Source organism: Phascolarctos cinereus, unplaced genomic scaffold (assembly GCF_003287225.1).
Source record: "Phascolarctos cinereus isolate Bilbo 61053 unplaced genomic scaffold, phaCin_HiC Scaffold_1;HRSCAF=81, whole genome shotgun sequence".
Classification (NCBI taxonomy): domain Eukaryota; kingdom Metazoa; phylum Chordata; class Mammalia; order Diprotodontia; family Phascolarctidae; genus Phascolarctos; species Phascolarctos cinereus.
This window is the reverse complement of record NW_027555514.1, coordinates 242992053-243014892: the sequence shown is the minus strand read 5'-3', so window position 1 is coordinate 243014892 and position 22840 is coordinate 242992053. Positions and strand designations below refer to the sequence as shown.

General features: G+C 36.9%; 1 protein-coding gene across 6 annotated transcripts in view; it reads left to right on the top strand.

The window, feature by feature from the left end:
* The window catches only part of OSBPL8 (oxysterol binding protein like 8), a 208459-nt gene that overhangs the window by 55402 nt on the left and 130217 nt on the right, over nucleotides 1–22840 (top strand). For all 6 annotated transcript variants that reach the window (XM_078146351.1, XM_078146358.1, XM_020968855.2 and 3 more), the window contains exon 2: nucleotides 5331–5450. In XM_078146351.1, coding sequence (XP_078002477.1) covers nucleotides 5406–5450 — 45 coding nt within the window. In that variant the 5' untranslated portion in view covers nucleotides 5331–5405. The remainder of the gene's footprint in view (nucleotides 1–5330; nucleotides 5451–22840) is intronic.

Genomic DNA, 22840 nt, shown 5'->3' with positions numbered 1-22840 from the left:
TCTTTCTGTTTGATATGTCTTCTGGAACTATGTTTTTCATAGGCTTGCCCAGTGCCACTAATGCTTCTTTTCCTTGTCTGCCCTACTGCCTTTTCTGGCTTCCTTCAGGTGTCCTCTAGAATCTTACCTTTATCAAGAAGGTCCCTTTCAATGTTAGTTCCGTCTGAGGTTACCTCCAATTTTTTCTGTATAGCACTTTTCTTGACCCTTTACAGTCTAGCATCTGAGCTTATTATTCCACTGAAACTACTCTTTCCAAAATTATCACTGGTTTCTTAATTGCCAAGTCCTTTGGCCCTTTCTTATTCCTCATTCTTAATCTCTCCGCAGCCTTTGACACTTTTGTTCCCCCTCTTCTTTGTAGGCTTTTGGAACACCACTCTCGCCTAGTTCTCTTGCTGTTCATCACACTGCTCCTTTGAAGTGTCCTTTGCTGGGTGCTCATCCTTTAACTATAGGCGTCCCATAGGCTTCTGTCCTGAGCCACCTTCTCCTCTCCTTGTAGGGAATGTGAACTTCCTGACTATGTTTGTCTCTTTCTTTGTATCCCCTAAACTTAGAGTGGTGACTGGCACATAATGAATGGTGGTTGTTGACTTCAGTAGAGGTAGTGGTTGATAGCTCCCTCTCTCTATATTGTGTCTCCTTTTAGGTATCAAGACCATATTTGTATCAGAAGCATTTAGTAGGATCCCTGCATTTCTTATCTGAATGTTTATAGAATTTACTTGTAAATCGATTTGGCTCAGCATTTTTTTTCTTTGGGAGTCAATTGTAATTTGTTTTTCTGAGATTCCATTATTTATGTTCTCTTTTGTTTGGTCTTAATTTTTTTGAATTATTCATCCATTTCATTTATGTTGTCAGTTTTCTTTGCATATAGTTGGGCACAAGAATTTCTAATCATTTTTTTTGAGGGGTGAATTTTCCTTTTACGTTTTTTGATACTGGTAATTAGATTTCACACATGAGTAAATTGAGGCTTTGAAGGGTTGAATTATTTGTGGACTGTCACAGGAAGCAAGATTCTAGAATCTGGAGTTAGATTTTGTGGGCAGAAATTGTTTTTTTTTCTTCACACTAACACACTGCCCTTTGAACGGCTATCTTTGTTCTTTTTTTTAAAACCCAATTTTTTCGTTAAAAACAAAACAAAGAACAATTCCATGTGTTATTTTAGAATGCAACAAAGTTGCTTTATTTTTGTATAACTTCTCTTGTTTTATATAATCAGAATTTCTTATTTTGACTTTTGTGATGGGCTCTAATCTTGTTTGGTTAAAAATTCTTCCATTAGTTCTTTAAAGTGGCTGATGTTGTTCTCATATGATTTTAAATGATGTGATTAAAAATATTTAGATCAAGTATCCATTTTATGTACATTATTGTATTCGTTAGGTAGCTAGGTATATAGAATGAGCTGGGCCCAAAGTTAGGAAGACCTGAGTTCAAAATCAGCCTCAGACAATTGTTAACTGTGACCCTGGGCAAGTCAGTTCATTTGTTTGCCTCAGTTTCCTCCACTGTTAAATGGGGATAATAAAAGCATCCAGGTGTGAGGATCAAATAAGATAGTATTTATAAAATATTTACTTATAATGCCTGACACATGATAGGTGCTATATGAATACTAATCATTGTCATCAGCATCATTGTTTTGAACTTATTTTGCTATGTGAGATATTAGTCTAAAGTAATTTTCGCCAGACAGCTTTTTAAGACTTGTCATATAGGGAATTTCTCCCCAAGTAATTCATGTCTATGGACTTATCAAACACTGGTTTTCATTGAATTGTACTGTTTCTGATTCTTGCTTTTCTAGTTTGTTCCTCTTACTGACTTTTCTGTTGTTTAAACATTCCCAAATAATTTAGATGATTCTGCCCAAGATAATATTGTTTCAAGGTCTGAAAGCATTATTCCTTCTTTAAATTTTTTGACATATGTTGTGGCACACTGGAAAAAGTACTGACCATGTCATCTCAGAGCGAATACCTATGTGAACTCACACAGCTATTTAACTAACCCCTCTGGCTCCAAGGTTCTGCATTTGCAAAATCGAGAGGTTGAAGCTGATGACTTGTTATGACCTTTCCAACTTGAAATCCATGATGATATGATTATATTGTATTTCTGGTAATCTGTATCATGTTCTCTTGCCCCCTACCCCCATTGTTTTAGCCACTACACCGTCTACTCCTTCACAAGCCCCCAAGACTGAGATATTTCACTTTTGAGTTAGGTAGTGGTTCAAAGTCTCCGCTGTAAAGTAAAAACTGTACCAGGAATGAGCTCTCTACCACAGTGTGAACTGTTCTCCCCTATAACTGTGCCTGCTTCAAGCCTCCATTACATTTGTGGTCCATTGCAACATCATGCTGCTTTCTTTCCCCCTTTGACTATAAACTCTTTGAGGGTAGGGACTGTCTTTCTTGTTTGTGTTTGAATCCTCAGCTCTTAGCACAATGCCTGGTGTACAGTGAGTATCTAATAAATGCTTTATCTATTCATCCCGTTTATCTAACGATGACTGAAAGCTCTTGGTGTCCTATCTCCTCATCTGTAAAATGAAGATGATTGTAATTTTACTGTCTTCCGGAGTTGTGTTTAAAGTCCTTTCTGATGATTAGTGTAACCTGGAATTTTTGCTTTTAACTTCATCATGTTATGTATTTCATATGTCTATAGAAGAGGTTTTTGAGGTTTATAAATCACAACCTGTTTTTATATAAGTACGACAGATATCTATATTTTGCATTCCTGTTAGTAGATTGGCCATTCACACAAAAGCTTCATGTTTATTTAAGGCAATAAAAGAAAATGGTGTTGAAGTGGATAGTGAAGAAGCTTTTACTGCAAATGTTGACTGGTTTTGTGGCTTTAAAAATAGATTTCTATTGCATAATATTAAAATTATGGGAAAGATGACCAGTGTGGATGAGGAAGTAGCAGCTAAATATCCTTAGGTTTTCCAGAAAATAATCAAAGAAGATATATATATAACCAAGAGAACATTGTATACAATAACAGCCACGTTGTGTGAAGACCAGTATTGATATACTTAACCCTTCCCAGCAATACATGGATGTAAGACATCTCCAGAGGCCTCATGATGGAAAATGCTATCCACATCCAAAGAAAGAATTGTGGAAGTTGAATTGCTATTTTTTTTCTCCTCTGTTGAGTTTTGTTTCTTCTTTCTGATAGTTCCTCCTATTGGTTTTAATTTTCACTTACAACATCACTAATGTGAAAATATGTTTAATAGGAGTGTAAGTGTATAGCGTATATCAGATTGTGCACTGTCTTGGGGAGGGTGGTGGGGAGGAAGGGGGAGAAAAATTTTAAACTCATAAGCATATGGAAGTGATTATTGATAAATCAAAATAAATGAATAAAAAATTTTTAAAAAACAACAAAAAAACCCAAAGAAGATAGATATACTGAACAGTGAATTTTTAATGTGGATTAAATAGACTTATTCTGGAAAGTGATGCCTTCTAAAACTTATATTTTATCTAAGAAAGGAAAAAATTCAACCCAAATTCAAGGTGTCTAAAGATCACCTAACACTTTTATTAAAAGGTAACATAGAAGAGGCAGGTAGGTTGCTCAGTGGATTGAGCTTTGGGCCTAGAGTCAGAAAGAGACCTGAGTTCAAATTTGGCCTCAGACAGTTACAAGCTGTGTGACCCTGGACAAGTCACTTAGCTTTTGTTTGCCTTAATTCACTGGAGAAGGAAATGGCAAAGCACTCGAGCATGTTTTCCAAGAAAACCTTGTGGACAGGATTAATGTGATGTGATCCACAAGGTCATGAAGACTCAGACATGACTGAACAACAATAATGCAGTAGAGGATTTCATTTCAATTATTTATTTATTTTTGTAAAGCATTTCTTTTTCTTTTTCTTTTATTTTTTTTTGGCTAGGCAAGGGAGTTAAGTGACTTGCCCAGGGTCACACAGCTAGTAAGTGTTATGTGTCTGAGGCCGGATTTGAACTCAGGTCCTCCTGAATCCAAGGCCAGTGCTCTATCCACTGTGCCACCTAGCTGCCCCAAGTAGAGGATTTTAAATTAAAACCAATGCTTATTGGACTTAATGCTCTGAGAAGCTATATAACCTTTAATCATTTCCAGTTCTTTGATGGTCAGAAAATGCATCGGTGACAAAAACTATTTTGAAAGACTGGTTTTCAGGTTATTTTAGCCTAGCTGTTGAAAAATATTGCAAGGACAACCAAAGCTTAGTTTAAAGCATTACTTATGTTAGGTAATGCTCTGGGTCATCCAGCTATATTTCTTTCATTGCATAGAATGTGAACATACAGATTTGCTGAAAGATGGATAAAGCTTCTATACCCACCAGGATATGTATGAAGATTTATAGAAAGAGAAGACTATCCTGCTAAAATATTTTAAATGTTAGTGATACTTTCATTATATTGTCAGTGTAGGCTTATATTTAGATAGGATATTCAGGAATTTTAAATTTTGCTTCCTGTACCTTATCTATTACTTTGCAATAAACTTGACTCAGAAATAGACTTTTCTTATCCTTTGCTGTTATATTACATTCATAAACAGGTAAGAAACTTATTTTAAAAATTTTCGTTGTATTCTTCCATTGGGCTAGAACCAATTATCATATTTTACAATATAGCTATAAATTTGAATAGCTTGAATTTGAATAATGCAACCACTTCATGGGATACTTTAAATTCACACTAATTGGGAACTATCATTTTATCATTTTTCTTTTTATCATTTTTTTTTATCATTTTTTATCCTGGCCTTATGGATCTCATCATGACAGTGGCATTGAGAATGAAAATAAAAAGTACTGTATATGTGTAATAATCTGCTGTAAATTGCCAATGTTCTTAAACTTAAGTGGATCAGTGACAGTAGTCTCTCCAGAGTTGTAATCTATGCTTTCTTGTGCTCTGTGACTTATTTGTAACTTTCTATAAATCTTCTCCAGTGTTGCACCCAGCATAAAGGCTATCAAGAAACCTTCTGAACCACTCCAAAAGAATTGTTTTCTCCATACTGTAGCAGTTTTAAAATCTACATACCATATATTACTTACATAATATTTTGTATTTATCTCCACAGCCGCATTATCAGCTTCTTCAAGGCATGGATTGTATCTCATACTTTTTTTGTACCTACTTAGTTTTTAATTCAGTATCTTACACTTCTGAGACTTAATAAATATTAGGTGCTTTGCAAACTTTTGTTCAAACTATAATGATGTTCCTGTTCCATTGTGATGTTCCATTTGGTTTCTTTTCTTACTGCTACTGATGAATCTTTTTCTTTGTCAGTGCTTCCAGGATTCTCCGATTTGCATAATGAACAAGTTTTAATTGAAAGAGAAGCACAGCACATCCTCATACAGCATGGAAACGGTTTTGGCGGATGGCGGGGATCTTGAACGAAATATGGTGAGTGTTTTAAATATAACACTATATTATGTTTTAAAATGTGAGAAAAAAAATAATTGTTAAGTTGGAAGAATCTGAGATCATCAAGAATCTTGTCTACAGTGTCTGTGAAAAGGGATAATCCGCAGCCTCTACTTAAAACACTTTGAGTACATCATGTTTAAGACTTTGACAGCTTTAATTATTAGAAGGTTTCCCTTTGGTTCTGAGCCAAAAATATATGTTTCTGCAACATATTCATTTTTCTAATTCTGCAGGACTAAGTAGAACAAGGCCTTTGAAGTAATGTCATGCTCTCCAGAAGCACATCAGAGTAGGATAGGTCTAAGATCCCAATACTTTATCAAATACTTTGGTAAAATCCAGTAAGTTATATTTATACCATTTCCCTGATCTTCTAGTTCAGTTACCCTGTCAAAAAATGTTAGTCTCTCATGACATATCTGAAATGAAGCCATGCTGACTCATTGTAGTCACTACTTCCTTTTCTATTTACTAATAACCTTTTTAATGATTCATTCTGACCTATAATTTAGATTTTACTCATTTCTTTAAAAAAAAAATTGGGCAGGTTGCCTTTTGCCAGCTGCTGTAGTCCGTCTTCTCTTGTACATAATGTTTTAAATAGGCATCATGAAGACAGTGGGTCAACATTCACATCTGTCTTTTCTTTCAGAACTTGAGTTTGTAGTTTATCTGGTCCAGGTGACTTGAATTCATGGAGGACAACCAGGTGCTTTCTTACTCTTTACTTACTTTGGATTGATATTAATTACTTCTGCTATTTTATTTTGTCTTTTCTTTTCCAAAATTCATCCCCCATGGCAGACAAAACAGAAGCAAAAGAACTGAGCAGCTCTGTTTTCTCTTGTCATTTATCATTCCATCCATTTCAAATAAAGAGGCTGTTTCTACTTTGAGCCTCTTACATGCCCACAGGACAGCTTTAATAACCTTGTTATCCTTAATCTCCCTCATCAGCCTCAACTTATTCTGGCTTTAGCACTCATAATGCCATTTTTATAGAATTGTTGCTCAAGGGACATCTTCTGAGTAAAGCTTTTCCTGATTTCCCCATCTGTTGGTGCTCTCCCCTGCAAAAATTTACCTTCTATTTGTTTTGTATGTACTCATTTATCTACATGTCATTGTCTTCCTCAATGGAATGTAATCCTTGAGGACAGGGATTGTTCCATTTTTATCTGTCTCTATTGTCTAGCATAGTGCCCTATGCAGAGTAGGTATGTAATAAATTCTTATTGATTAATTTACTGTACCATGCTCTTATACCCATCTTTTCCTTTTATCTGCCCTTGGTTTTTCTGTGAATATCTTTTAAAATTTTAAGTTGGTTGGTGAGTTTTCTATGCATTTGTATCCATCTCCCTGGAAAACTCTCTCTCTTTTTTTTAATCATTCAGTTGTTTCTCTTTTTGTCTTCAGAATTTCTTTCTTAAAAGCTTCCCATACATTCTGGGATAATGTCCCTTGTAGATTTTAATGCATGGAATTTTGTCTTTTTTTTTTTTTGGCTATGCAATGAGGTTAAATGACTTGCCCAGGGTCACACACCTAGTGAGTGTTTTGTGACTGAGGTCGAATTTGAACTCAGGTCCTCCTGAATCCAGGGCCCGTGCTCTATCCACTGTGCCATCTAGCTGCCTCACTGGAATTCTGTTGTCTTAACTTTTGAAACTTGCTTCTCCAGAATCTAGGGTATGTGTCAGACTTTGGCTGACTTTCCTTTCCTTCTCTGCCACAAATTCTAGGAAGGAATAGTTACTTTCTTGTCCTGGTTTCTTTCTTTTCCACCCTAGCAAAATCCTTTGTTAATGAGAATCTGTTTAAGTATTTACGCTTTGAAAGATGAAATTACCATTATTATTAAGGCAGTCCACAAAGTTATTAGCAGCTCTTCTCTTGGCAAATTAAAAGTTCTAGCAGATGTTGGATACTTGAAGTCCACTAGCCATCGCTATTATATCATGTTTCTTTGTCTAACTTGTAATCCGTTTCCTACATTCCTCATTTATTGTTTCTGTGCAAGAGGGCTATAATACTCTGATGACAAAATTACATTTGTTTCATCATCTGTTGATCTTCATTCAGTTGCTGTCCATAGTGCTTCTCTCCTCTGATTCCTTAATTCCTTAACAAGAGCTAAGTAAAACCTGTTTTGTTTGAACTGATCTTTGTCTTTGGTTCCTCATTTGCCTAAGCATATTATTTAAATGTCCTAAATGAATTAGTTACCCAGACTCAAGACATGTGGTAAATGAAACCATCCAAGCCACATAAATCAATTCAAACGAAATAGAGATTTTGTCTAGCTGCATAAAAAAAGATATTGTAAATATTGCCATATTAACTCAGGGTACAGGTTTCAGAGCATAAGGTTGGATTCAGATAAAGTACCTTGCCTACTGTGACCCCCAGAGTCATGTCTAGGAAAGAAAGAATTATTAGATCCACACAGCAGAGGATTGTTCCAGATCCAAGGAGCAATGTGCTCTCAGCTTATGGTGCCTTATAGTCTTGCTGAGGTAGGGATACCATGACAGCATTGTGGCTTTCGCCTGGGTGGCTAATAATCTTCTCAGGCTCTATTTTGTTGCCTTATATATCTAAGTTGGCTGACTTGGAACTGGGTTAGGGTGAGCGGGAAGTGTGAACAAAGAAGATGAATTTTTAACTACAGCAGGAGGTCCACCAACTTTACCTATTGTAGCAGTGTGACTGTGTTTTGTATTACCACACCATAGAACAGGGATTCTTAACATTTTTTGAGTATTGGTCCTCTTTGACAGTCTGGTGAGATCTATGACCCTTCCTCAGAATAATGTTTTTAAAAATAAAATTCATGGAATTACAAAGGAAGCCAAATATATTGAAGTACAATTATAAAAAATTTTTTAAGTTCACAGACTACTGGTTAAGACCCTTTGCTATAGAGTTGAATTACCATTAAGTCCTTCCTGTGCTTTGAAATTTTGATTTAGCAAAAACGTTAGTTTGTACATTTTGTTTTCAGGAGGATGTCATATAAAGTGAGGTCTATTTGTTAAATCTACTGTAGAGTAGCTATAACATAATCTTATTTAGTAGTGATGTTTCAGGAGCTTTTTTTGGAGGGAAATCTTTTCATGAGTATTGCTATAGAACTGATGAGTACTCTACTGAGGTTTCTTCAATAAATACTTATCAAAGGCTAAGTTGCCCAAATTAGCAGTTAACTTCAGTTATGAGCAGTCTCCTCGTGGAAATTCTCTTAACATCCTGTTTGACCATTGTGATTTCTATATGCCAGTTCCAGGTTTTTTTTTTTTGCGTTTTTAAATAGTTAGTAATTGCAAATTAAAATTTAGTAAAGAAGCAGAAGTAGTAGACATTGACAATAAAAGGTTTATTAATTAAGTGATTTCTCCAAGGTCCTCAAGTCAGTTGGTAGTTGATTTGTCAGTTCTAGTATTTTTTTTTCTACTCTGTTGCTCTGCCTCTCAGTCATAAACACAAATACATATGATACAAGGTTGAATGTGATATCCAGGTAAAGGAGAAACTCAGATAATATTTTACACAAACATGTTACAAAATCATATTAAGTTTTAGACCAGTGAAGGCTTCATAGAGGTGACACATGAGGTCAGTCTTGAAAGAAGAAAAGAATCTGATCCAACTGAGATTGCATTCCAGTCATGGGGATTTCTTATATAAATGCCTAGGGATTGGTGAGGGCAAAAATGAGATCAGAGAGCTGCTAGGTGGGATATGACTGTGTGAATGTGGAGAGCATATGGGGAATAGGTCTGAAGCCAGATTGTGGACGTCTTTAAATGTCATGGTCAGGAGTTTGTTTTATCCTATGAGCTTTAGGGAGCCATTGAAGGTCTTTAAATAGAGCAATGATAGGGTATTAGAAGGGTTAGTTCAGAAACTACATGAAGTATGGATTACAGAGAAGAGAGACTGTTGAGACCAGGACAACTAAGAGATTATTAGAGTACTTTTTATGAATAAGGAGAGCTTGAACTAGGGTGGTGGCAGTAGATGTGGTAATGAGGAGGCGTTTATGAAGAGATGATACCAAGATAGAATCAGCAGGACTTGGCAGCTGGCTCAGTGTAGGAGGTAAGGCAACAAATCAAAGAGTCTTAGTAACCGGGCTGATAGCAGTGCCCTCAATAGAAATTGGGAGGAACAGCGGGTTTCAGGGGGAAGATGGTGGATTCTGTTTTGGATATGTTGAGTGTAAGGTGCTATTGACACAACCAGATGGAGGTGTCTCATTTGGGAATTGGGAGTGAGGTGCAAGGCACTCTGGGAAGAGATTAGGGCTGAATATTGAGGTGACATAAAGGAGGCGGGAGGAAGAATAGGGATAAATGAAGAAGACTGAGGAGGAGAGCAGTCAAAACATATGGGAGAACCAGGAGAACAGAAGCCCAGGAGAGAAAATATCAAAAGAGTGGAGAAAAGAAACTGTTCCAGATATTCACAAATAGCTAGGCAGATGAAAACTGGAAAGAGTTTATTCGATTGGTAGGAATCTGTTGGCTGCCTTGTGAAGAGTTGTTTTATTAGAACAGTGGGTATGAAAGTCAGATTATAAGACATTTGACATGGAGGAGGCCAGTGTGGACTGTTTTTCTAGAAGTTTAGCATTGGAGAAAAGATTTCATACACACACACACACACACACACACACACACACACTCTCTCTCTCTCTCTCTCTCTCTCTCTCTCTCTCTCTCTCTCTCTCATACGTTGAGGGGATCGCATAGTGAAGAGGAGATATTTTTAGGATAGAGACCAAAGCATATTGATAGGTAGGAGGAGAAGGCTCCAGTATAAGAAGGAATTGAAGATGAATGACAGCCAGGGAAGGGCAGCTCATGGTACAGTGAATAGAGTACTAGGCCTGGGGTAAGGGAGACCTGAGTTCAAATCTGGCCTCTGACACTTACTAGCTATGTGATCCTAGCTAAATCACTCAACTCTGTGTGCCTCAGTTTCCTTAGCTGTAAATTGAGCTGGAAAAGGAAATGGCAAACCGTTCTAGTATCTCTGCCAAGAAAATCCCAAACGTGGTCATGAAGAGTCAGACACACCTGAAATGACTGAACAACAAAAAGAGAGAAAGGGAGTGATTTATTGAACATAACTGAATGAAATAAGAGTGGATGCTCCTGATGGCGTAAGTGCAGATTCCATCCTAATATTTTGTCTGTGAACATAGAAAATAATCCATTTAAATTCCTAAATTTTGGCAGAGCCAAGATGGTGGAGTAAAAGCAGTGACTTGCTTGAGCTCTCCCACAAACCCCTCCAAATTCCTGTAAAAAAATGGCTCTAACCAAATTCTAGAGCAGCAGAACCTACAAAAAGACAGAGTGAAACAAATTTCCAGCCCAAGACAACTTGAGTGGTTGATTGGAAAGGTCTTTTGTACCAGGCTGGGAAAGGAGCGCAGTGCAGCGTGGGCTGCACAGGTGAAAGACCAGGCCGTAGCAAACCCTGAGCAGGCTGCAGGGGACTGAATCACTAGCAGCTGTAGTGATTTCCAGAAATGCCAAAGACAACTTAGAAGGTCAGTAGAAAAGGTCTGTTGGACTACAGTGAGAGAGGAGCGCCGGTGCAGCCCCGGGACTGTGGCTGCTTCCGTAGCTCTTGGCCCACTGATGGTGGAGGCCGTGAGCAGCTGATCAGAGGGGGATTGCAGGGATCTCTTTGCTGGTGCTGAGGCAGGAATCTCTTGCTTTTCCCGTGCTTGAGTCTGGGTCACAGTTCTGGGTGGTGGTCCTGGGGCAAGGAGCACTGGCTTGGCAGAGCTTGTGGTGGTGGTGCAGAGAGAATCCTCCTCACAGTTCCAAGGCAGAAAAGAGTGCTTGTGGTCGTTCAAAGACCAGAGCACAGGCCAAGAAAGAAGTAAACACCTCACCCTTGGTCATAGCATCTTGGAAGAATTGAAAATTTACAGGTCTCTAAAAGTATCTCTGAAAACAGTTGCACAAAACCCCTGAAGCTTGGGACAGTATGTTCTCCACACTGGAAAAAAGACCTCTACCTTAACAAAGAGGTAATTGGCTGGGATCATGAGCAAACTGTGCAAAAAACAAAAAAGTCAGACCATAGAATCTTTGGTGACAAAGAAGATCAAAACATTCAACCAGAAGAAGACAACAAAGTCAAACTCCTACATCCAAGAAAAATATGAATTGGTCCCGTTCTATGGAAGAGCTCAAAAAGGATTTTGAGAAGCAAGTAAGAGAAGTAGAGGAAAAACTGGGAAGAGAAATGAGAGTGGTGCAAGAAAATCATGAAAAAGCAAGTCAACAGCTTGCTAAAGGAGACCCAAAAAAATACTGAAGAAAATGACACCTTAAAAAATAGCCTAACCCAAATGACAAAAGAGGTCCAAAAAGCCAATGAGGAGAAGAATGCCTTCAAAAGCAGAACTGGCCAATGGAAAAGGAAGTCCAAAAGCTCACCGAAGAAAATACTTCCTTAAAAATTAGAATGGAGCAAATGGAAGCTAGTGACTTTATGAGAAATTAAGACATTGTAAAACAAAACCAAAAGAATGAAATAATAGAAGACAATGTGAAATATCTCATTGGAAAAAACAACTGACCTGGAAAATAGATCCAGGAGAAAGAGTTTAAAAATTACCGGACTGTCTGAATGCCATGATCAAAAAAAGAGCCTAGACATCATCTTTAAAGAAATTTTCAAGGAAAACTGCCCTGATATTCTAGAACGAGAAGGTAAAATAGAAATGGAAATTATCTACCAATCACCTCCTGAAAGAGATCCTCAAAATAAAACTCCTAGGAATATTATAGCCAAGTTCCAGAGTTCTCAGGTCAAGGAGAAAATATTGCAGGCAGTCAGAAAGAAACAATTCAAGTATTGTGGAAACACAATCAGGATAACACAAGATTTAGCAGCTTCTACATTAAGGGACCAGAGGGCTTGCAATGTAATATTCCAGAAGTCAAAAGAGATGTGATTATAGCCAAGAATCACCTTCCCAGCAAAACTGAGTATAATTCTTCAGGAGAAAAAATGGACATTCAGTGAAATAGAGGACTTTCAAGCATTTTTTTTCTTTCTTTTTTTTTTTTGGGGGGGTTTGGTGGGGCAGTCAGGGTTAAGTGACTTGCCCAGAGTCACACAGCTGGATGTGGAAATCTGTCTTACCCTACAGGAAAATAGGGGGAAAGGGAATAAGAGAGCAGGAGGATGATAGAGGGGAGGGCAGATTGGGGGAGAGGGTAATCAGAAGCAAAAACTTCTAAGGAAGAACAGGGTCAAAAGAGAGGATAGAATAAACGGGGGGCAGGATAGGACAAAGGGAAATATAATTAGTTTTTCACAGCGTGACTACTATGGAAGTGTTTTGTATGACTGCATGTGTATAACCGGTGTCGAGTTGCTTGCTTTCTTAATGAGGGTGGGTGGGGAGGGAGGAAGGGAGAAAATTTGGAACCCAAAGTTTTAAAAACAAATGTTAAAAATTGTTTTCACATGCAACTAGGAAATAAGATATACAGGAAATGGGGTATGGAAATCTATCCTGCTCTACAGGAAAATTGAAGGGGAAGGGGATAAGAGAAGGGGGGAGGGTATAGAAGGGAGGGCAGATTAGGGGAAGGAGTATTCAGAATGCATGCCATCTTGGGGTGGGGGGAGGGATGAGATGGGAAGAAAATTTGGAACTCAAAATCTTGTGGAAGTGAATGTTGAAAACTAAAAATAAATAAATTAATAAGAAAAAAAAAAGAATAAATTCCTAAATTTTGTGGCCTTAGGTGAGGTTTGCACGTAGCCAGAGGTCTGTATACTTTTTAAAAAATGTGACTGCTTTCTGCTTCTTCTGGCAAAATTGTTATCAGTCCTGTTTGCCAAGTAGTAGCCTGTCCCCAGCTAGAAGGACTAATGTGTCAGAAAATCACTGACAGCTGTGACGAATCAGAGATTTAAGTGACTGACAAAATTAAATACCTTTTTTCAAAAGTCTGGTGGTTTGTTTTCTTAGAGTAGAGTAGACAGTGAGCTCACTGAAGTGGGAATGGCTACTTGTTTTTGTAAAATTGACTACTGATAGGAAAAAAAAATTCATAGATTAAGAAAATTTCCTCTGGTACCAAACATAAAGATCCTTTCCTAAATATAGGTTACAGAATTATTTCTATAAACTATATAATATTGTTTGTTCTGTATTCTGAGTTTGAAAAGAAGTATAGGTGCTTTTAAAAAGTGGAGTAATTATAGCCTACGCCTGCCATTCTACATATTAACTGAATAAAATTTTCATACATTGCTCACCCTAACAGATTTCTCTTTTACTTTATTAAAAAATTATAGTGAGCTTAATAAATGCCCCCAAAAGAACATTACAAAGTAGAATAGAAAAAGGATTACATGTTACTTTCAAAATTATCTTGCTTATACATATTTCCTCTGAATTTATTCCTTTTCTCTTCTCTGCATTTAAAAAATGCATAAGTGATCTGTTTTGTTTTGGGGGAGGGGGTGTACCACTAATAGCTATCACTACCTTTTCCCTCCCCCTCAGTCTTCCTTTAATAGGGAAGGTGAGGGAACTCTGGTCAAACAAAAGAAGTTCACAAATGACCATGTCTAAAAATGTATGTTTCATTCTGCACTGTATATCACTTCTCTGTCAGGAGGTGAGGAACATGCTTTATATGTCTTCTAGAATTGTCTTTGGTCATTGTATAGATTCCAATTCTTAAGTCTTTCAAAGTTATTTGGATATGTAATGTTGTTGCTGTAATCAATTCATACAAGGCCTCCTATGTTTCTCCGAAATCATTCCTTTTATAATTTCTTATGACACAATAATATATTCCATTATATCTTTTATATTTGTATACCATAATTTGTTCAGCCCATTCCCTAATTGATGTCTACCCCCTTAGTTTCTAGTTCTTTGCCTCTACAAAAAGGTGCTGCTATAAATACTATTACACCTATGGACCCTTTTCTTCTATCTTTGATCTCTGGAGATAGGCCTAGAAGGGGTATTGCTAGGTCAAAGGCTGTGTACATTTTATTGACTTTTTTTTTTTAAAGCATAGTTCCAAATTACTTTGCAGACTCTCTGAACCAAATTCACCGTTCCATTAGTAGTGCATTAATGTGTTTATCTGCTTGTAGCATTTCCAACAACTGTCATCTTCCTCTTTTGTCATGATTGCCAATCTGATAAATGTGAGTTTTAGAATCTTAGAGTTCCTTTTATTTGCATTTCTCTGTTATTTGGAGCATTTTTTTGTATGCCAGTTGATAGCTTGGATTTCTTCCTTTGAGAACTGCCTGTTTATATCCTTTGAGCATTTATCTATTAGGTAATGGCTGTCTTTCTTAAACATGGCAGGGCATGTTCCAAAAGTCTTAGACTTTTGTGTATTTGAGTATCTTGGAGAGGGATAGGAACTGATCTGGGAATTCATTGGTCAGGGGAACTTCAGATGAAGAAGCTTCCTTTACCAATTCATTTTAGCACTTTCTCTGCAAGTTATAGTCTTCAAGGGACACTGATAGGTTCTATGGGGGTACCTTGTGTGTCAGGGGCAAGATTTGAACCTTGGTTTTGACACTATTTCCACATGAACTATGCAATGCTGCCTCTGAATTCTTGAATAATAGACCATTATCAGAAATGTGGTACAAAATTTTCCCTCACAATTAATAGTTTCCCTTAGAATTTTAACTTCATTTTTGATGCAATTTTTCAATTTCATATAATGAAAATTTTCAGTTTTACTTTCTGTGATCCTGTATAGTAAACTCTTCTATCTATAATTGTGAAACATAATTCATTTTCTTCTCCTGTAATTTCTTTAAAAAATTGCTGTTCAAGCCATAAGCACAGGCTGTGTTCAGAGCAAGATGACTAGTGCTGGGGGTGCAACGACAAAGGAATTGTTTTTTGTTCTTAAGGCACTTATGTTTTATTAGAAGATACAATATTAACCCGGATAAATAAACACAGAATAGTTTTAGGATGTTGAGAGTACTAGCAACTTGTTATTATCATTATAATAATAATTAGTTGCAGTGAAAGTTCATACATTTTAGGCTCTGACAACAGCCCAAAACACTTGAATGTCTTAGAATGGAAAGCTTTCCTTTTTGGATCTCACCTCTCAAAGTCCAATTCTGATCTAAGAAACTTTTTCAGATAATAATTTGAAATGGTCCCTTTTTATTTTTATCTCTTATCTCCCGGCTTTGAAGTATTCATATTTTAGGGAACTTGACAAAAGAATGTAGGTAAAAGTGAAAAGGGAGAGCTATAGAGAAGACTCCTAATGTCTAAAACTACTATTATAGAGAAAACATGTGAACTTCTAAGCAGTCTTTGAAAAGCAGATTTTCAGAATAGCCAGATGTGACCTAGCTGTGTGCTAAAAAACTTTTGAAAGTAGAGCATGTTAATGTTAGCAGATAGTTCCAAAAATCTAGACACTTCAGATGGAGTTGTTTCTTTGTTCATGACAAATGTAATTTAGTTCTATTTTTTTTCAAAGAAATAATTGGCATTTCTTTTAAGATGTCCTGCTCTATTAAACATCTCTCCATCCTTTCCCCAGCCCTTGCCTTCTTATTCTTTTATTGATTCCTGTTAAACATATAAATAGTATGTTAAATACAAAAGAGAAATAATTTTAGTTTTTATGGAATAAGTTTGTCTGGCCAGTATAATTTTTAAAGGACAGTATCTCTAAATGCTCTTCATTTTGGATTCTGTTTATGTCATGTCTTTTTATTTTATTTTAATTTACTTATTTTTAGTTTTCAACACTCACTTCCATAAGCTTTTGAGTTTTAAATTTTCTCCCCCTTCCCTTCCTACCTCCCCTCCCCAAAATGGAGTGCAATCTGGTATAGGCTCTATGTATACATTCCTGTTAAACATATTTTCACATTAGTCATGTTGTAATGAAGAATTGGAACCAATAGGAGGAGCCACAAAAAAGAAGAAACAAAACAAAACAGAAGAAAAAAAAAAGAGCAAATGGTTTGCTTCAGTCTGCATTCAGACTCCATAGTTTTTCCTCTGGATGTGGGTAGCATTTTCCATCATGAGACTTTTGGAGGTGTCTTAGATCCTTGCATTCCTGAGAAGAGCTAAGTCTGTCAAAGTTAATCATCACACAACGTGGCTGTTACTGTGTACAATGTTCTCCTGGTTCTTCTCACTTCACTCAGCATCAGTCCATACAAGTCTTTCTGGGTTTTTCTAAAGTCCACCTGCTCATCATTTCTTATGGCACAGTCGTATTCCATTACATTCATATACCACAACTTTTTCAGCCATTCCCCAGTTGATGGGCATCCTCTCAATTTACAGTTCTTTGCCACCACAGAAAGAGCTGCTGTAAATATTTTTTGTACATGTGGGTCCTTTTCCCATTTTCCTTTGGGATACAGCCCTAGAAATGGTACTGCTGGGTCAAAGGGTATGCACATTTTTATATTCCTTTGGGCATAGTTCCAAATTGCTCTCCAAAATGATTGGATCACTTCACAACTCCACCAACAATGCTGTCATGTCTTTTTAGAAAGAAGCTTCCCTCTTGCTATTTGCCAGGGGTGAAAATCTTTAGGCTGCAATCTTTGATTTTTAAAACATGAAAATTAGCTAAATTGTTGTTTTTGCAGTACTTGGGAGAAATTTTCATTATTTTTCAGGGGGTATGGAAGTGTTTCCTAGCACATATACGATCTGGGACACATAGGGGTAGAGAGTTAAACTTGATGAAATGATGAGAAGAATAAATATCTTGTTACCAAGGATTTAAATTTTTCTTCTCTTGAAGAAGCCTTCATGTAAATGATATGAGTACCATAAGAAAGCTGCATAGATTAGAACCAGAGGCTATGTACATTGTTTGGGGACCAACCTATCCAACTCTTAAGAAGACTTTCAGTATATTTACTTGTTTAATTATATCTAAATGTGTGAGAGTATTTTAAAGAGAGTAGCATGATGGAATAACATCTTCCCATAATGCTGAAATGGTAATTCTTTTAAGAAAAAAAAAGTGGTTTGAAAATACATTATGCACAAAGCATTCCATTTCCAGAAAATAAGGTCAATGACATTTAATCTTTGGGTATTAATACTACCTATATAGATATTTTAACCACTTGTAGTAGTTTCTCATATACTTTATATTCATGAAGATTCATATTAGAGTAACTGATTAGCCTAATGCTTTTTATTAATTATTCATACCTGAATTACTCTTTAGCAATTGATAACAATCCCATTTTATGGTACATAAAAATTCCTAGTGCTCCATTTTACTAGTACAAAATATCTTTTATGAAGAATTATCTATTTGCTTTATATTCTCAAAAATTATTTACAGAAAGGTGTGTTCATAGCACTGAAGAAATATTGAAACAACAAAATTTTGGTATCAGAACTGCTTTTCTATTAATTGGTGATGGTGTAGATCCTTGCAGGCCCCCTAAATTGTTTGGTTTTTTTTTTGTTTTTTTTGGCTAGGCAATGGAGTTAAGTGACTTGCCCAGGGTAACACAGCTAGTAAATGTTAGGTGTCTGAGGCCAGATTTGAACACAGGTCCTCCTGAATCCAGGGCTAGTGCTCTATCCACTGTGCCACCTAGCTGCTTCAAGGGTCTGGAAAAATAGTCAAACTTAATCATTTTATCTTTATTTTTTTATCTTTAACTATTACCTTATTTTAGCATGAACCTGTTAAGTTGAATTATAGGATGTCAGTGATGAAAGAGAATCTATCCATTTAATTTTATATATGAGGAAATTGAAACTTAACAGATTTTGAGTTCCCTGAGATCAGATGGCTTGTAAATTCCAGATCTGAAAACTCTCAGTACAGTGTTCTTTCCACTATATAACTTCATTCTTTTTTTGAATCATCCATTCACACTATGGACACTTATTTTAGACTATCATATCAGAAGAAAAGGGGAATAAACTTAGTTCTTATTATGTGCCAGACAGTATGCTAAGCGCTTTACAATGTTATCTCATTTGATCCTCACAACAGCCCTGTGAGCAGCTAGGTACTGTTATCTCCATTTTCTGGTTGGGAAAACTGAAACAAGGAGAGATTATGCCCAGAGTCACACAGCTAGGAAGTGTCTGAGTCTAGGTTTGAACTAAAGTCTTTCTGCTTCCTGCCTCAGCATTCTCCATTGTGCCACCATGCTGCCTCAAAATAAGAGTAGCATCAGTAATTCCTTGAGCAAGTGCCAGTTTCCTTTCTTTGTAAGCTATTCCAGGTCTTTTCGTTCCCTGGGGTTTTCTCAACCTAACTTAATGCCTTCCTATTCATACTTTTACATGACCCAGCTTCTTGACACCTTGATTTTCTTTCCATTCCCAGTGTCAAACCTCTACATATGCCATACCTAGTCTGTTTTACTAGAATACATTAAGAAGATGATCTTTATTAGTGAAAAAAGAATAATTACAAATTAAAATCTCAGGAAGTAGAAAAGTTAATGTTCCATAGAAAACGTCGTCTAACATTTAGATTTTTATTATATTAAAATTTTTAACAGTATGTAACATGAAACAGTTTATATTACCTTGTTTATATTGTTTTCTTTTGTGGCTAATGCATGAAGTTGATTTTTGTGTTGTGTGTGAGATATCTTAGCATACAGATGGTACATAGAAGCTAAAAGGAGAGAAATTGTTGCTGTGATCAATATGATGAGTAGTTTCTATGGTCTGGGAAAATAAAGTTAAGATGATATTAGCAGGTTGCCTGTGGTAGTTTAATCTTGAGTAGGGTGATAGCCTTAATGAGTGATATGGTAGTAAGCAGAGGCAGTGTCTTGAGTTGTGCTAGATAGAATTCAGTCTCATGTATCCATGAAAAGAGATGGCCAAAATAAAATTCAAAATAAGATAAGCTCTTATTTCAGACTGTAAAACAGAATTGTTTACTGCAATGTATAAGATTAGCCTTCATTTACTTAAATATTTATGTATGTGGGACTTAAGCTGTCTTGGGTAACCTGTTTCTCAATTCTCACCTGCCATAGATACTGAGACTTGATCACATGGTCCTCAGCCAGTTTCATTTGAGGCCAAAAACTTATTTGATATCTTTTTAGTAGACAAATTTTTGCATGACTGGTTAATTCACATAGTTAGAGCAGATGATAATGAGGATGAAATCATGAATTCTCTGATCTTTGTATCATAGGCACTGGGAGTGGAAGATGGGCAGAATACAAAGTTTATATATAATATGGTCCTTACCTTCACAGGTTTATTATCAAATAGGGGTATAAGACACACATACAGATAACTGATAAAAAATAATATGAAACGTGCATTAGCAAAGTGGTGGTCTCAAGAAAAGCTGGTAGTGAGAGGCAGTAATATCATCTTAATGGGCAAAGAATAAACCTGAAGATAGATAATTTCGTATAGTGGAAAGAACAATGAATTTGAAGCTGGAGATAGAATCCTAGCCCTGCTGTTATTTACCTGTGTGCCCTTGTACAAATCACCTAATTTCTTGGTCTCTCAGTTTCTTGTTCTGTAAAATTAGGAGTTAGGACACACTGCCCTCTGATGGCCCTTTCAACTTATAAATCTCGCAGCCAGCTAGAACTAAAATTTTAAGTACGGTGACTAGTCTCTATTGATGTCCTATGGTGGCAGGGAGATAAGATTTCAGTGGCTATTCTAGATAAACACAAAGGAAAGACTTCAAATTGAACGCAGGGAGAGGGACATTTCAGATGACCTGGACTGAGCAAAAGATTGATAGTGGGGAAATGCAAGACACATTTGGATGGTAAAATTTGAAACAATTTTGCAAACGCATAAAATTTATATAAGGGAACAATGGGAGATAAGGCAAGATAGAGAAGTTGAGGCCAGATTGTAGAGGCTCTTGACTAGTAGAGTATATTGGTAAGTGTAGGGTTGACGCTTGGGTTTTGTCATATAGTAGTTGGGTGCCACTGGTGGATTTTGAGCGCAGGAACAGGATAGAGTGGCATTTTCGAAAGTTAATGCTAGCTGTATGCAGGGTAGATTAGAGTAGTGAGAGACTGAGTATAGGGAGACCAATTAGAAAGGGGAAAAGTGCAGTGGAAAGAACATTATGAGTCAGAGGACTTGGATCCAAATCGTAGCTCTGTTCCTGTTTGTGTGGCCTTGGGTAAGTCCCTTAACTTCTGGACCTCCTTTTCCTTATCCATAAAATGGGATGGAGAAGAGTTTGAACTAGATGATCAGAGGTCTTTTCTAGCTCTAAGTCTATATTACTGTGATCCTGAGACTGAATTAATTTAGTACTATCAAGACTAGAAAGGGAAGGAACAGAAGCAGAGGAACAATAGAATGGATTTTGTGGCTGATGTAATACAGAGGATGAGGAAAGAGTCAAAGATCATTGTGAGTTTTAGCTTCCTGACTGGGGTGGTGTTGATGATAGTAATAGAAATTGGAAGGAAGGAAAGAAAGAAAAAAAGAAAGAAGGAATGAAGGCAGTCCATAGAGAGGTCAAGTTTAAAGGGAAAATTTTGATTTTAGTTTTAGATATAGATTAGAAACTGCCCAATGTTGACTCAGCCAAATTCCTTTCTTAAGATAAGCTTCATTACATCTTATTCATGGAATTTAAGCTGGAAGTTGAGTTCGAATGAAGGTTATTTTGAGGGGAAAGCAAATGAGTCTGGCTTTCAACACATTGAATTTTTTATTGATTGTGGAGCATCCTGGTGGAGAAATAGCTGGCATTTGAGATGCAAGGATGAAGTTTAGAAAAGAGTTTGTAGGAAGAGGTGTAGATACAGGAGTCATGTATATAGAGTTAATTGAAGCCTTAAAAAGATAATCTTATCCAGGGAATTTTTCTTCAGTTCTAGAGACAGCAGGCGATGCTTGAAGTTTAGTTGTGGACTCCATATACATCCAAAGGACAGGCAGAGAAAATGGAACCAGGAAAGATAGAAAGGTCAGAGAGAGGTGAATGTTTCTGTGACAGTTCGGTTGTTGAAGACACTAAGATTTGGGGAAAGGACTGGCCATAGTGTTAAGTGTTGAAAGCTGAGGTATAAACAAAAGGTATAAAGGAAGGTGGGGAACTTCTAGGTCCTTGGGTGTGGTCTTTTGACTGAGTCCAAGTTTTACTGAACACATCCTTTTATTAAGGGGATTTGTTCTGTGAAGTTTGGATTCAGTCAAAGGATTGCACTTGAGGACCTAGAGGGCCACATGTGCCCTTGAGGCCGAAGGTTACCCACCCCTGGTATAATAGCTTAGGAATGAGAAAAGGCCCATCTGTTTGGTGATTTGGAAGCTATTTGATTGAGGACATGGTTTTTGAAAAAAACTATTTCATTAGAGATCTTTTAAAGGATGGAAATTTAGACTATAGGAGTTTAAGGAATGAGTAGTAAGAAAAGGGTTTATCAAGTTATACTTTATCAAGAATAAACTCATTTGTTGGAGAAGTTTTGTAGTGAAAGGCAGGCTAATGTGATGATGTTGAAGAGTTAACAGGTTAAATGAAAGATTTCTCAAGGTGACAGATTTGAGCATGTTTATAGGCATAGAGTAAGTCACTGATGGAGAGATAAGGCATTTATTAAAGAAGGAAGAAAATGAGCATTAAGTACCTGCTATGTGCTAGGGACTGTACTTAGTGCTTTACAAATGTTATGTCACTTGATCTTCACAAAACCCCAGGAAGATAGATGCTATTTTTATCCCCCTCTACAGTTTGGGAAACTGAGGCAAACAGGTTAAGTGACTTCCCTTGCCTACCTGACATAGCTAGAAAGTGTCTGAGGACAGGTTTGAATTCAGGTCTTCCTTATTCTAAGCCCAGTGCTCTATCCACTATGCCACCTAATTGCCTCTATTAAGACCTTGTTATATTCCAGACTCTACTAAGCACTGAGGATACAAATACGTAGACGAACAAACAGAAAGATGGACCCTGCAGTCATGGAGCTTACATGCTAATGAGGGAAGATAACACATAAAAACTGGCAAGTAAGGTAGGTAATTGGAAGGACACCTGGGTGAAGATATAGCTGCTGGCCAGGAATAAAGGGGAGACTGTCCCGGATGCTGCCTGAAATGATGGTCCAGAGACTCAACAATAAGGAGAATGGGACTTAGGGCACAGGTGTCTTTAGAGAGGAGGCTGCTGGTGAAATGGTAGAATATTCAGGAAGATGAGGAGTAAAGCCAGTAGTGAGGAAAGCATGGTCTGAGCATCTCATGAAGTGGTAGTTTGGGCTGGGGAAGTCATGTCAACAAACATTTTTTAAGAGACTGCTATGTACCTGTCATTGTACTAAGTGCCGAGAATACAAAGAAAGGCAAA